Source organism: Leptidea sinapis, chromosome 10 (genome assembly GCF_905404315.1).
Source record: "Leptidea sinapis chromosome 10, ilLepSina1.1, whole genome shotgun sequence".
NCBI classification, from domain to species: Eukaryota; Metazoa; Arthropoda; class Insecta; order Lepidoptera; family Pieridae; genus Leptidea; species Leptidea sinapis.
The window spans coordinates 7,171,991-7,185,796 of NC_066274.1; the positions used below are offsets into that span (position 1 = coordinate 7,171,991).

The window sequence follows — 13,806 nt, forward strand, 5'->3', positions numbered from 1 at the left end:
TAAATTGATGCTGTTTGAATGTGCTATTAATTGCTTATTTGAATTGTAATTCCGATATACCTAATATGTCAATATCTGAAAAGATTTCATAGTATGTGCTAAATAGGCGCTGCAGAGGCGCGCGTTTGCCGGAGTTGGTCCGAATTGGGCTAACTGCAAAAAGGCACTTGATAAGAAGTAAATTAATATCTAGTGTATCGTTTTTAAAATTTCGACCTATGTAGGGATGTAATAGGGGATGAAAATTCATTTGGAAGTTCGGAGGGAAATACTACTGTCCGCAATGACAAGGAATATCCGCGGTATCGTAGAAGAGCGCTGAGCGAGCGTAAAGACCAGTTTGTGTGCGTATTAGTAAGTATCAAAGTATTATAACAAATGCTGCCCATAGTAACTATTCCATGCGGACGAAGTCGCGCGAAAAAGCTAGTATAGAAAATAAAAAAGAGTCCCGTAATGGTCGATGTAATTGAGAATGTCTAAAGTATAACCAGAGTCTAATTCATTCTTTTTTTTTTCAGATCTATAGTCTGTTGACAAATTTAATCAAGTGGTTGTTAGCTGATGCCTTCTTGCTTATGTTTAACTTTGCTAATATGCACTCGTATGCCTCAACTATAGAAACTTTTGGTAAGTTATATTATATCTATTATTATTAAAAGTGGACCAGTGCGAGGCTTCTTTGCACCGGATGCTGGCTAGATTATGGGTACCACACCGCGCCTATTTCTGCCATGAAGCAGTAATGTGTAAGTATTATTGTGTTTCGGTCTGAAGGGCGCCGTAGCTAGTGAAATTACTGAGCAAATTAGACTTGACATCTTATCAAGGTGACGAGCACAGTTGTAGTGCCGATCAGAATATTTGGGTTTTTCAATATACTTGAGCGGCACTGCATTATAATGGACAGAACGTCCTGCTCGTCTCGTCCCTTATTTTCATAAAAAAACGTTATATCATTCATTTAAGTTCCTGTATCCCCTAGCTGGGGCAGATGCACATTGCATACACCAATACGGTCTTGACGTTGGACGTGGTCTTCAAGTTTCCGTGATTGCCATTGGGATCGAAGCCGTGCAGAGGTTATTGTGCTTTGGTGATCCGTGAAGTGAACCTCTTCAGTACCTCCTTCCTCCTCCTAGCACGCAGTTCTCGAGATAAGAAAATTTGTGGATGCGTTCCACTACCTATGTGCCAATAAGCAACAGGCCTGAGCTCGTTGACCGGCACCTCATTTCTTGAGTCTTCCTAACATTAATTATTATATTATATTTGCCCTGTGCTGCCCCGGGGCGTAAAAAGAATAGGGTAGTCCCAGGTCCAAGAGTGTCGTAAGAGGCGACTACGGGCTTTTTGAAAGTGGGAGAGTCACGCTGCTGTCTCATGACGTCAGCACAATCGGGCCAGACTCGTCCGGGTTACTTACCACACTCGCACAGAATACCGGCGTGAAGTAGCGGCCTAGTGCCGCTATGTTTCGCATAGGTTAGTGTCGAGGACCGGAGGCCATTATTATGCCTCATGCCGGGGCATGTGTGTACGTTAGGGAGGATATCTGCTGTCGCCGTCTCGGCAATTTTGAGGGTAGGGGCCTGTCTACTCTCTGGCTCCGCGTAGATTTAGAGGACCGCGTCCGCATCTATGCGTGTGTCTACAGGTCCCATAGTGGTAACGCAGAAACGGATCACCTCATGGGCTGCGTTCAAGCGGCATTTGATGACGTGCTTGCTCAGATCCCCTCCGCTGAAATCGTAGTCTTGGGTGATTTCAACGGGCACAATGCCGAATGGCTTGGATCACGTACCACAGACTACGCAGGGCGATCTGTGCATAATTTTGCATTGGCGTATGGTCTATCCCAATTGGTTGAGTCGCCGACGCGGCTCCCGGATGTGGATAGCCACATGCCGTCCTTATTAGATCTTCTGCTGACTACACATCCCGATGGTTACCAGGTCTCTGTCGACGCCCCTCTCGGAACGTCCGACCATTGCCTGGTCAGGAGTGTAGTGCCTATCCGACGCCAACGTCGCAGACCACCAGCGACCCGCCGCGTTTGGCACTACAAGTCAGCAGATTGGGATAGGATGCGTTCCTTTTTTGCATCCTACCCTTGGGGCAGGGTTTGTTTCCCTTCGGATGATCCTAGTGCCTGCGCCGTTGCAGTAGCCGATGTGATACTGCAGGGCATGGATATTTTTATACCAAGCTCTGTAGTACCGATCGGTGGCAGATCACAGCCCTGGTTCGATGCGTCAGTTAAAGCAGCATCTGACTGCAAAAAACAGGCGTATCGAACTTGGGTTGCGGCGCTGGGCTCAAAGGATCCGAACTGCAAAGTTCTGAAGAGGAAATATAACCGTGCCTCCAGATTTTTTAAGCAGCAAATCGCCCGTGCAAAATCGAAGCACGTCGTCAAAATTGGCGAGCAGCTTTCCAGTTACCCGACCGGAACACGCAAGTTCTGGTCGTTGTCGAAAGCTGCTCTTGGTAACTTCAACCAGCCGTCCATGCCACCGTTGCACATGAGGAATGACACCCTGGCCCATACGGCAAAAGAGAAAGCCGATCTCCTGTGCACTTTTTTTGCCTCCAACTCGACTCTTGACGACAACGGAAAAACACCGCCGACCATCCCGCGGTGTCAGAGCTCCATGCCTGAAGTACAGTTCCGACAGAAAACTGTTAGGCGAGCTCTGTTTTCGTTGGACGTCAGGAAGTCGAGCGGGCCGGATGGCATCTCTCCAATCGTGCTTAGAACGTGTGCCCCTGAGTTGACGCCGGTGCTAACGCGTTTATTCCGGCACTCTTATTCAAAAGGCGTAGTCCCTGATTCATGGAAGTCAGCCCTTGTCCATCCGATCCCAAAAAAAGGAGACAGTTCGAATCCGGCAAACTACAGGCCTATTGCGATTACCTCCCTACTCTCCAAAATCATGGAGAGCATAATTAACCGCCAGCTCTTGGTATACCTTGAGGGTCACCAGTTGATCAACGACCGGCAGTACGGCTTTCGCAATGGTCGGTCGACTGGCGATCTTCTGGTATACCTAACACATAGATGGGCGGCGGCTATTGAAAGCAAGGGGGAAGGCCTGGCAGTTGGTCTGGATATAGCGAAGGCCTTTGATCGTGTATGGTACAAGGCGCTCCTCGCAAAACTTCCATCATTTGGGCTTCCCGAGAGCTTATGCAAGTGGACCTCCAGCTTCCTCACTGGGCGCAGCATACAGGTCGTTATCGACGGTTATTGCTCGAATCCCAAGCCCGTGAACGCTGGAGTTCCCCAAGGCTGTGTGCTATCTCCCACGCTGTTTCTTCTGCATATCAATGATATGTTGGACACCGCCAACATGCATTGCTATGCAGACGACAGCACTGGTGATGCCGTATACATGGGCCATGCAGGTCTCTCTCGGGAAAACGTCGACCAGTGCCGGGAGAAACTTGTGTCTTCTTTCGAGTCCTCTCTCGAGAAGGTCGCGGAATGGGGTAAGTTGAACCTTGTCCAATTTAACCCCCAGAAGACTCAAGTTTGCGCGTTTACCACTAAAAAAACCCCATTTGCCGTATCACCGCTCTTCGAGAACACTTCCCTTAAAGCCTCGCCTAGTATCGGAATACTGGGTCTCGAAATCTCGAGCAATTGCCAATTCCGTGGCCATCTGGAGGGCAAAGCCAAACTGGCTTCAAAGAAACTGGGCGTCATAAATAGAGCACGGCAATACTTCAAGCCGGCCCACATTCTAGCGCTCTACAAAGCGCAGGTCCGGCCTCACATGGAGTATTGCTGTCATCTCTGGTCTGGCGCACCCCAGTATCAGCTCGATCCATTTGACCGCGTGCAACGCAGAGCAGCTCGAATTGTCGGGAACCCAGTACTCTGTGAACGGCTGGATCATTTGGCGTTGCGTAGAGACGTCGCTTCAGTGTGTGTTTTCTACCGCATCTATCACGGGGAGTGTTCCGAAGAGCTGTTCAACCTAATTCCTGCCGCCGAATTCCACCTTCGCACGACACGCCACAAGTTAGGATTTCATCCCCACCATCTGGATGTGTGGCGGTCCTCCACAGTGCGGTTTTCAAGGAGCTTTCTTCCTCGTACCACGAAGCTGTGGAATGAGCTTCCGTGTGCGGTGTTTCCGGGACGATACGACATGGGTACCTTCAAGAAAAGCGCGTACACCTTCCTTAAAGGCCGGCAACGCTCTTGTGATTCCTCTGGTGTTGCAGGAGAGTGTGGGCGGCGGTGATCACTTAACACCAGGTGACCCGTACGCTCGTTTGTCCTCCTATTCCATAAAAAAAAAAAAAAAAAAGTTATATAATAATAAAAGGAGTTGCCCCTTTGCATTCGCAACTAAAGATTTTATCTCTGTAAAATCTGATAGAAAATCTGAATGTAGGGATAACAGAGAGAGTTGTCATACTGAAACATGTAGGGCAAGCCTGTCAATATACTATCTACAGATAGAGATCAATAACTACGTTCTACTGTCAGTAATTAGCTGTTAATAATCTGAAGCTGTCCCAATACACCCGATTAGTCATTCTTATCGCCTTATATTGGGACGCGTGAATTGCAATTTCCATACAAACTTCTATCGCTGGTAAGCTATACGTCGTCCCATTGACAGACAGCGTGTACGGATAAGGTGAGTTACCGTCGGGACAGAAAAGTCAACGATAGTTACGATTTTTATCTCGAGAAAGAGATAATATTGGGAATGGCCGTAAGTTGGCATAGCGACATCCCATTCTACACGGATGCACGCCAAGAAAGGGATGATATTAGTAGGATTATGTATTTTTTTGTTGGAGAAGAGTAAAGCGTAAGAGATCACCGGTGAACTCACTCTCTTGAACAGAGGAATATCAGGAGTGTTGACAGTCTTATTTTGTTGTTGGAGTGTGAACATAACTTTTACAACATATTAATAATATTGATGATAAAGTAAGGGCTTTATTAGTTTTCCTATTTTTTTTGTTTAGTATTTCAACAGGATGAAATTCATTATCATCTATTTATTCTCTACCTATCCCTATTCTGTTATATTTTCTATCGTGTCGTGTTATATTAAACGTTTAGTACATAAAAAATATTATTGTCGTCCTCTTCCTTCCAATCTTTCTCAAATATAGGGAAGGGTGTTCTGGCTGATCGGTTCTCTCATTGCAAACTTTGATCTCATTGGTAATATGGTGTAAATATTTTTAGTTATATTTTATTTTCTCTTTGTTTCACCTTTTACCAGTGGAAGGCTCCTTCGCACAGGATTTTGCCGTGAAGCAGTAATGTGTAAGCATTACTGTGTTTCGGTCTGAAGGGCACCGTAGCTAGTGAAATTACTGGGCAAATGAGACTTAACATCATATATGTCTCAAGGTGAGGAGCGCCGCTCAGAATTTTTGGGTCTTTCAAGAATTCACAGGCACTGCATTGTAATGGGCAGGGCGTATCAATTATTATCAGCAATAGCGCTCGTCACCTTGTGATATAAGATGTTAAGTCTCATTTATCCATTATATTTATATATTATTTTTGTATTATAATATGTAAATTCACTAGCCACGGCGCCCTTCAGACCGAAACACAATGATGCTATCACATTACTGCTTCACGGCAGAAAAAGAGGCACCGTACCCATAATCTAGCTGGCATCCTGTGCAAAGCAGCCTCCCACTGGTAATTAATGCCCTTAGTCGCCTTACGACACCCTTGAGCATGGGACTTCCCTTTTCTTTTTATGCCCCGTGGAAGCACAGGGCAAGAGTTATGGCACATAGAATTTCATTAGTTTTATTTTTGCCACTTCTTATTCTAAGCTCAAGCTTACTGAAATGTTGATAAACTTTGTCATACAAAGGGTTTTCCAATAAGCAGTTGACAAATTTTTTTCAAAATAAAATGAAAACCATTTGAGATATTTCAAAAACTTTACTATCGGGTTGAAGCACATTTAAAACATTTTTGAATAGAACTCGACTTCGCTCATATGGCCACCGCGGGCATGTTTGCAGCGGTCGATTCGTTAGACCCACATCACACAACGAATATGTAGACTCAAACTTTTTCACTAAACTTGTTACTGCCTGTCTTAAACGAGATTTACGACCGAAAATCGGAGTTAACGCTCTTCAAGTAGCGGCCACTGATGATGATTAATGAAAAGTTTATATCAAAGAGCATAATAATATATAGGGAAAAGAGAATCCTCTCTACGCATTATGAGCTGTCTATTTGAAAACTAGCGCCATCTGGAGATTGGCCCCGAAAATAACTATATATAAGCTCGAAATTATAAATTCATTGTGTTGAGACTCAATTAAATAACAAATTCTACTTTTTAATGTAGGTATTGCAATTTTTTACCAGGTTGAAATTGCGCGTAGAGTTACTTATTTAATTTTGTCACAACATAGAACATAAAGGATAGATTTAGTAGTGTAAATATGCAAAATGGAACAGGAGAGCTACATACATGTGCAAATGCTAGAAGTGTCAAGCCATTTTATGACCAGTGGGCAGTGACACAAATAAAGAAAAGTTGAAAGGTTTCAAACCGAGTGACACCTGACAAAGCTTTCATTTTCGGGCCAACTAACAGATGGCACTACAGTCTTCTGTAAACGTCACTTTAAGGCGTCTGTCCCACCCCTGGGTTATATCTACTGAATAAACTGACAGTGACAGTTCGATGTTAAGTGAAAAGGTGCGTTCACAAACTAAATTCAAAATTGTCAAGTCCCTATTGGAAAACACCGTATAAGAGTCACTTTTTGACCTAGAATAAGAAATGATTTTAATTTTGATGTGATTATTAATATGAACTTCTGTTTTAGTTGGTGATAGTTACGAAACGACCACAAATTACCCTGACACGACACCCTTGCCGACTGAGAATGAGAATGACACGCAGAAAGCAAAAGAAGATGAACAGAATCCATTCTTCTCTTGCGACCACAGCATCAAGCTTTACATACTCAACCAGTCTTACTTCTTAGACTCAATGGTGCTAGCTCCCGTGGTTTCTGAGGAGGAAGCAGGCGAATGCCATCCCCCGTACTGGGCGACTTTAGTACCAAAGACAAATTTACTTCTAGTGGTTGTGGAACGTGGGCCGTTTTTGTATGACAAGAATTGTACGATACCTCCAGATACAACCCCGATTCCGACCAGTGAATCGACTCAAAGTCGGGATCCTTGTCATAAGCTGGACTTGGGGAAGCTAACTCGTCGACGATTGGAAGGGTGCTATACATATCATGACAATGTATGTATAACTTTACGATATTTGATTGCTATTGGACGAATCGTTGTCAAACTTATAGTCTCCTAGTACGCTATCGACGAAAACTAGTAGCCTAATAGCCTTAGATAATTTATATAGAGCCTCCTGCTGCTAGAGAACCGATGAAAACAGGCCAGGTTTACACTCGCGATTTGTATGTCATTTTATGTAAGTGTGCGTGCATTGCTCATAATAGAGGTTAACTGTTAACCTCAATTTTTTTCGACGTTTTCACACCTGTCACAGTCTATGTAGACGTATAAATAATCTTACCTAATAGCGTTATAACTTTTGTTTTTTCAAGGGTTCCGTATATTCGGAATGTAATAAACGGTAACCTCATAGCTAAGACAGCCCTCCGTCTTTCGGCGTCCGTCCATCTATCTGTCAAAACTTAGCAGGCTGAATCTAAGAAACCGCAATATTTCTGCTATAACTAACATGGAAATTTCCAAAATGCCCTACATATTTCTTAAAAAAACTATTAAGAAAGTACCTTTGTGTAATACTAAAGAAACTGTAATATATATAATGACTAGCTGATCCAGCAAACGTTGTATTGCCGATATTAAAATCGCGATACAAAAGTAACTGTTGATCGTAGATGGGTGAAAATTTGAAGTTGTATGTATTTTTTAATGCTGACTCATAATCAAACAAATTAAAAAAAAAATAAAAAAAAATTCGTGTGGACCACCCTTAACATTTAGGGGGATGAAAAATAGATGTTAGCCGATTCTCAGACCTACCCAATATGCACTCACAATTTCATGAGAATCAATCAATCAAGTTTCGGAGAAGTTCAAAGTTCAACACCATGACACGAGAATTTTATATAGTAGATATATTTGATATGATGCCATGGAAGGGAACCCTTCGTACTACTAGAACTTGTATGACTGTTTTTCCATTGTTTTAACTTCGATAACAAAGAGAACCGGAATCGATCACAAAACTTTACATTACTGAAGTGAAAATCTAGTAAATGACTATGATAATTTTTATAGTGATGAGAAAATCCTAAAAACTACAATTATATTTTATTAAAAAGATTTACATGAAATACCTACAATAAACACGATTATACATTTTATAGACTAATGTGAAAAAACTACAATTATAAATTTTATATCTAATATAAAAAATTCTCGTGTCCCGGTGTTTTTTACCAAACTCCTCCGAAACGGCTGAACCGATTTGTATGGAAATCGGGTAGGTCTGGCCGGCCAACATCTATTTTTCATACACCTAAATGTTAAGGGTGATCCACCCCTAAATATATTTTTTATTTGTTTGACAATTTTTCTATTTTTATTTTATTATGATTCAGAATTTAAAAATACACACAACTTCAAAGTTTCGCCTTTCTACAATCTACAAATATTTTTGTATCGCGATTTTTATATTATTGTATTCCATCCACAAATTCGCTATAGGGTTTCAAGACGGCAATCGAATACAATAATTGTAGTACGATATATTTGGTAGGTCATCATCTATTTTTTATTTCCCAATTAAAATTATTAAAAATTTAATTTATTACTCTATATGGCAATACAACGTTAGCTGAGTCAGCTAGTATTATATAAATCTTAAAGACTAAAAATGTAAAAAAACACACAATTAAATATTTTAAAGACTTAGGTCTTTAGGCTATGGGGGATGGAAGATATGGGGGAAATACTACCACATTATTGACATAAAAATTTCAAATAATATAGACGAATAATATAGTTCGAGCCCGCAAGCCGTGAGATTAATATATACTAATTGTTAATACAGTTAAATAAATTATTTAAGTAAATTAAAATTAATAATGGGTCCTTCAAAACAATAAACAACATACTACGGTGTGTGTTAAAAAAAAATAACACCATGATATTTTGTGATAAATTTAAATGAAATCATGAGAAAATGGCCTTATAGGCCGGTAAATATTATTCTGTGCATGCATTCACAAATAATTTTGCTAGCTTGTTGAGAAAGAGTACCTAAAGTATAGTTAGGATTAAATTAAAATTACATCTTAATCTTAAAATTCTTAAAGCTATACATATATCGGTATTATATTTTATAACACAATTTTCCGTAACTTATAAATTTTTAAGTTTTAATAATTTAACTCATTAATTCTTAATATTTGTAAGAGATATAAAAATATCCAGCCCAGAAATAATGTTATTATATAAAATATTGCTTATTCGTAAATAACTTATATAATAACTGCTTCAAATTCAAATTCAATCAAAAGCAACATTTTAAGTTACTGAAATGATCTCAAAGTTTGGAATGTAACATAGTTTGTATTTTCTTTCAGGAGAAAAATATAAAAGCCTGCGGATTGGGAAGTCTTTCAAAACCGAACACACTCATCCTCCTTATTGCCTCGTTAGTTTTATTGACATTGAAATTAACGTGATAAAAACATCGACTATTAAAATTATATTTATTTCACAATAAACATGTTGCTATAAAAGTTCGTTTCAATGCCCCAAACATTTCCCGCCGCATATGGCACAAATTGACACTGACCTAAATACGTAACTATTGAATCGATTCAGGTAGAAACAAGGGTAAATATGCCATACCTACAAGGCTACAATACTTCAATTAGTTGCACCGCGTTAGAGGAGCAGTGCGCATGCGTGATCTGTATTTTGGAGTTTGCGCACTTTCTTGGAACTCTGAAACCATATTGTGCAGTCCCTTGTTTGAAATATTACTTTCTGACGAATATTCAACTAGTGTCTCGCAAAAGGCAATGTGAACAGTGGATCGTGTATAGATCTCTGATGTTATTTCGTGCCGTATTAGTGATATTACTAATATCCTTAAAGTCGAGTAAAAATATCGTTATTGCACAACATGTACCCAATAACAAAATTTCGTTTAACACGTAAGTCTTTAATTTTAATTTTCTATTCTCAAATTGCAATTACCTTAGTTCTATAAAGGTTGTGGGTATACAAATGTGTGTATATTACAGAGTACAGGGTTGGGGAGTTAAGCTTGGTACAGAATTATATCATTTCGGAGAATTTATTACAAGAAAGAAGGAGGTTGAAGATGTAAGTACTAAGTTTCTAATTCCATTACCGAAATTGTTTATTCAGATATCAATTTGGCATGTAAATACATTTTGCCAAGCCAATTAATGAGTTCTCTTTTGTATGTCAGTGCGTGAGTTACATATAGAAACTTTCGTATCTATTTACTTAAAGTTTTCAAATTATTTTCATGCGAATGATTCTTTAGTAGCAGTACAACTTTAACGAAATGCTGTGTTCTTCCATGGCATTACTGCCACCACAGTTATTTCTGTCGCTGAATATCATGTTATTAAATATTACAGGCACATGAGACTTTCCATCCTCTGTCTCAGGTGAAGGGCGCAGATCGATTGATTAGGGTTGAATAGCAAGACACTTCGCCTTATTTTATTTGTGATAAGTTATGACTCTAATAATGTTATCACTGTTAAAGGCACATATATGATGATTCCACTTAATGTCAATTGTGTCCCAAATTCACAGAAAAATATAATTTATTTGATTAAAAATATAATTTCGTTCACACCCTCGCCTCGTAGCAAGAGTCCGATTGGCAATTAAGCATTATTTCACATTAAAAATTAAAGTACAGATTTTATAGTTGATGTATCACTATTTTTCTGTTTTATCCGTAAAAATTTACTAAAGGTAGGTGTCATATACAATAGCCATTTATTTAATACACCTGAAAACATCATGAATTATTTTTTATTTAGAGTTGGAAATCTGCGCAAATAGAGTCCAGAGATGGGGAGAAATTGGTGCAGAGCATGGCAGACGATATAAGGGCTATGATGGAATTGAAAATCAGCGCAGTCAAACGAATAGTCGAAGCTGCCGAAAATATGGCGTTTGATAAACAAAATGAACCAATACCTGATGATTATCAATTCTATAATAGCAAGGAAATGGAAGATCTTTTAGACGATACGATCACGACGACCCCAGAGCCAGAATTCAACATGGAAAATTGGATCATTCGGCCTCCGTCTAAAAATGCTCGTTTAGAACAAAATGCACACTTTTCAAATATACCAGTGAATATCAATATAACTAGTGTACATGTGCCAACGAACGTTTATGCTTGGGGTAACATTACATTTTCATTGTATCGTAGATTTTATTTTCGATGTATTTTTCAATTTGCTGATTATTTTAGCGCCTGAAGTTATCAAGGGAGTCCATTGGTCGGAAGGCTTAGACACACACTTCATTAATAACTACCAAAGTGATCCAACGCTTTCGTGGCAATATTTTGGTAGTTCCACAGGATTTATGAGGCATTACCCCGGTAGATATTTAACTCATATGCTAAGCCATGCATTCATTTTATAAAGAATGGTATTTCCAAATATAAGTATGTTTTGTAGCAATGAAGTGGAAGGCTGATCCAGTTGATATTTATGACTGCCGAACAAGAGCCTGGTATATGGAGGCAGCAGCAAGTCCTAAGGATGTGGTTATTTTAGTTGATCGGAGTGGGTCCATGACTGGCCAACGTAGAGATATCGCCAAACACGTAGTTACCAATATACTTGACACGCTTGGCAACAATGATTTCGTTAACGTGATGACTTTTGCGAATACAGTGGAAGAAATTGTGCCCTGTTTCGAAGATTCTTTAGTACAGGTAAAAATTTTGATAACAACATTATTAATAAGCAAATAAAATTTGAAAACAAAATTTTATGAACGATGCGAGCGACATCTCAAGTCAATTTCCTAATATGCAAATATTGGGGTTGAGCAGGTTATCAACTGTAAAGTAGATCCTGTAGATGAAGCCATAACCTGAGAGTTGAACAAAGCATGCAAGATTTTATGACGATACGTTACTAGAACGGTTAGCTCAGTTGGAAGAGCACTTGCACGGAACGCGAGAGGTCGTGAGTTCAAGTCCCGCATCGTTCATAAAATTGTGTTTTAAAATTTTATTTGTATATTAATCCTAGAAGTGAGGTTTACCACCTTAAAAACATGACAAATTATTATTAATAAGAGTAAATTATCACATCAAGCTTAATATTGGAATAATTTTCCAGGCAACCTTGGGGAATATTCGGGAGTTCAAACTTGCCCTAGATAATTTTGATACTATGGAAATTGCGAACTTTTCAGCAGCTCTAACGCGAGCATTTGATCTTCTAGAAATATATAGAAATAATAGTGGTGGAGCTAATTGTAATCAGGTAAATAATAAAAATTTAAACTTTACGCAACAATCACCAATACAACTTTGATTAATTTAAAATCTATTTCATCATTTTAGGCCATTATGTTAGTTACTGATGGTGTTCCATATAATTACAAGGAATTATTTGAGAGATACAATTGGAAATACGACACTCCAGTGAGAGTGTTCACGTACTTGATAGGTCGCGAGGTAAAGGTATAAGTACCACTCCAGGTATTACTGAGTGTCGTAGCCACTGCGCGACCTGCATAATGTGTTCCTTCTTATCTTCTATCAGTACTCCTTGAATGTGGTACTTCTTTTAATGTGATGTTCTTGACTTATTGTTATATATATGCATGGCTAATTGTGATATTGTCTACCGGTTCTTTCTTCCCATTTCCATTTCATACTGCTTCAGCTTTTAGTGTTTTATTTATTAATAGTAGTAATAATTAGGTAATACATAGTATTTAGTGGATTTTATAGATTAGAATATTAAGATTAATGTGTGATATGTACTTGTAAATATGCTTTTTCTTTCTACCACTCATTATATAAGAGATTATTTTACTAATTATACAACCTACTAAATGCGTTTGAGCAGTCATTTTTGTTCAGTTTTAGATGCAGTTTTAATGATTTTGATGATTTCGGTATCGAGCAGCATAAAAACACACCTAATTTGCATCAATGAAATGAATCGAAATTCACACTTTTATAATTGCAATTATTAATTGACGCATGCTTAACTCAAAACAAGTAAATCCATAGATACATATTCAAAAACATTTATTTTAAATAATGCTCAAAAAATAATCATTTCGGTTGTATATTAAACTGTCCAAGTTTACGTACCTAGGTTGCAGATGTGAGAGAGGTGAAATGGATGGCGTGTGCGAATAAGGGATATTACGTCCATCTGAGCACATTAGCCGAAGTACGAGAAAGGGTATTGGAACATGTCAATGTTCTAGCAAGGCCCTTGGTTTTGCAGCGAGAAAAGCATCCCGTCGTCTGGACTCCTGTTTATGCTAACATAACTGTAGGTTGCAAAATCTATCCAAAATTAGACAAAGCTAATCTTATGATTAATTTTGAAATTAATCTTTATTTAAGGATCCAAAAGTTGCTGATTATTTATGGGAACAACGGGAGCGAGCTGAACAAAAGGAACGATTTATGAGTCAACGACGAGATAAGGTATTGTTTAATTCTGAAAAAGAACAAAATCGACGATGGAAAATTACTCAGGTACTTATTTTACACAGTGGTATTGAAGATATTTTGC

General features: G+C 39.1%; 2 protein-coding genes across 13 annotated transcripts in view; both read left to right on the forward strand.

The window, feature by feature from the left end:
• Positions 1-9,768, forward strand: part of LOC126966428 (voltage-dependent calcium channel subunit alpha-2/delta-3) — a 46,020-nt gene extending 36,252 nt beyond the window's left edge. The window contains exons 17-19 of the mRNA XM_050810465.1: positions 522-630; positions 6,844-7,274; positions 9,610-9,768. Of these exons, the coding sequence (XP_050666422.1) occupies positions 522-630; positions 6,844-7,274; positions 9,610-9,711 (642 nt within the window). The 3' untranslated portion in view covers positions 9,712-9,768. The remainder of the gene's footprint in view (positions 1-521; positions 631-6,843; positions 7,275-9,609) is intronic.
• Positions 9,769-9,935: 167 nt separating this feature from the next.
• LOC126966426 (voltage-dependent calcium channel subunit alpha-2/delta-4) overlaps positions 9,936-13,806 on the forward strand; it is a 31,708-nt gene continuing 27,837 nt past the window's right edge. For 4 of the 12 annotated variants that reach the window (XM_050810458.1, XM_050810462.1, XM_050810463.1 and 1 more), the window contains exons 1-9: positions 9,942-10,188; positions 10,279-10,360; positions 11,059-11,431; positions 11,502-11,633; positions 11,713-11,972; positions 12,385-12,531; positions 12,612-12,725; positions 13,378-13,560; positions 13,635-13,769. In XM_050810458.1, coding sequence (XP_050666415.1) covers positions 10,085-10,188; positions 10,279-10,360; positions 11,059-11,431; positions 11,502-11,633; positions 11,713-11,972; positions 12,385-12,531; positions 12,612-12,725; positions 13,378-13,560; positions 13,635-13,769 — 1,530 coding nt within the window. In that variant the 5' untranslated portion in view covers positions 9,942-10,084. Of the gene's footprint in view, positions 10,189-10,278; positions 10,361-11,058; positions 11,432-11,501; positions 11,634-11,712; positions 11,973-12,384; positions 12,532-12,611; positions 12,732-13,377; positions 13,561-13,634; positions 13,770-13,806 lie in introns of all 12 variants that reach the window. The other 8 variants (XM_050810456.1, XM_050810459.1, XM_050810460.1 and 5 more) reach the window with 5 other exon arrangements.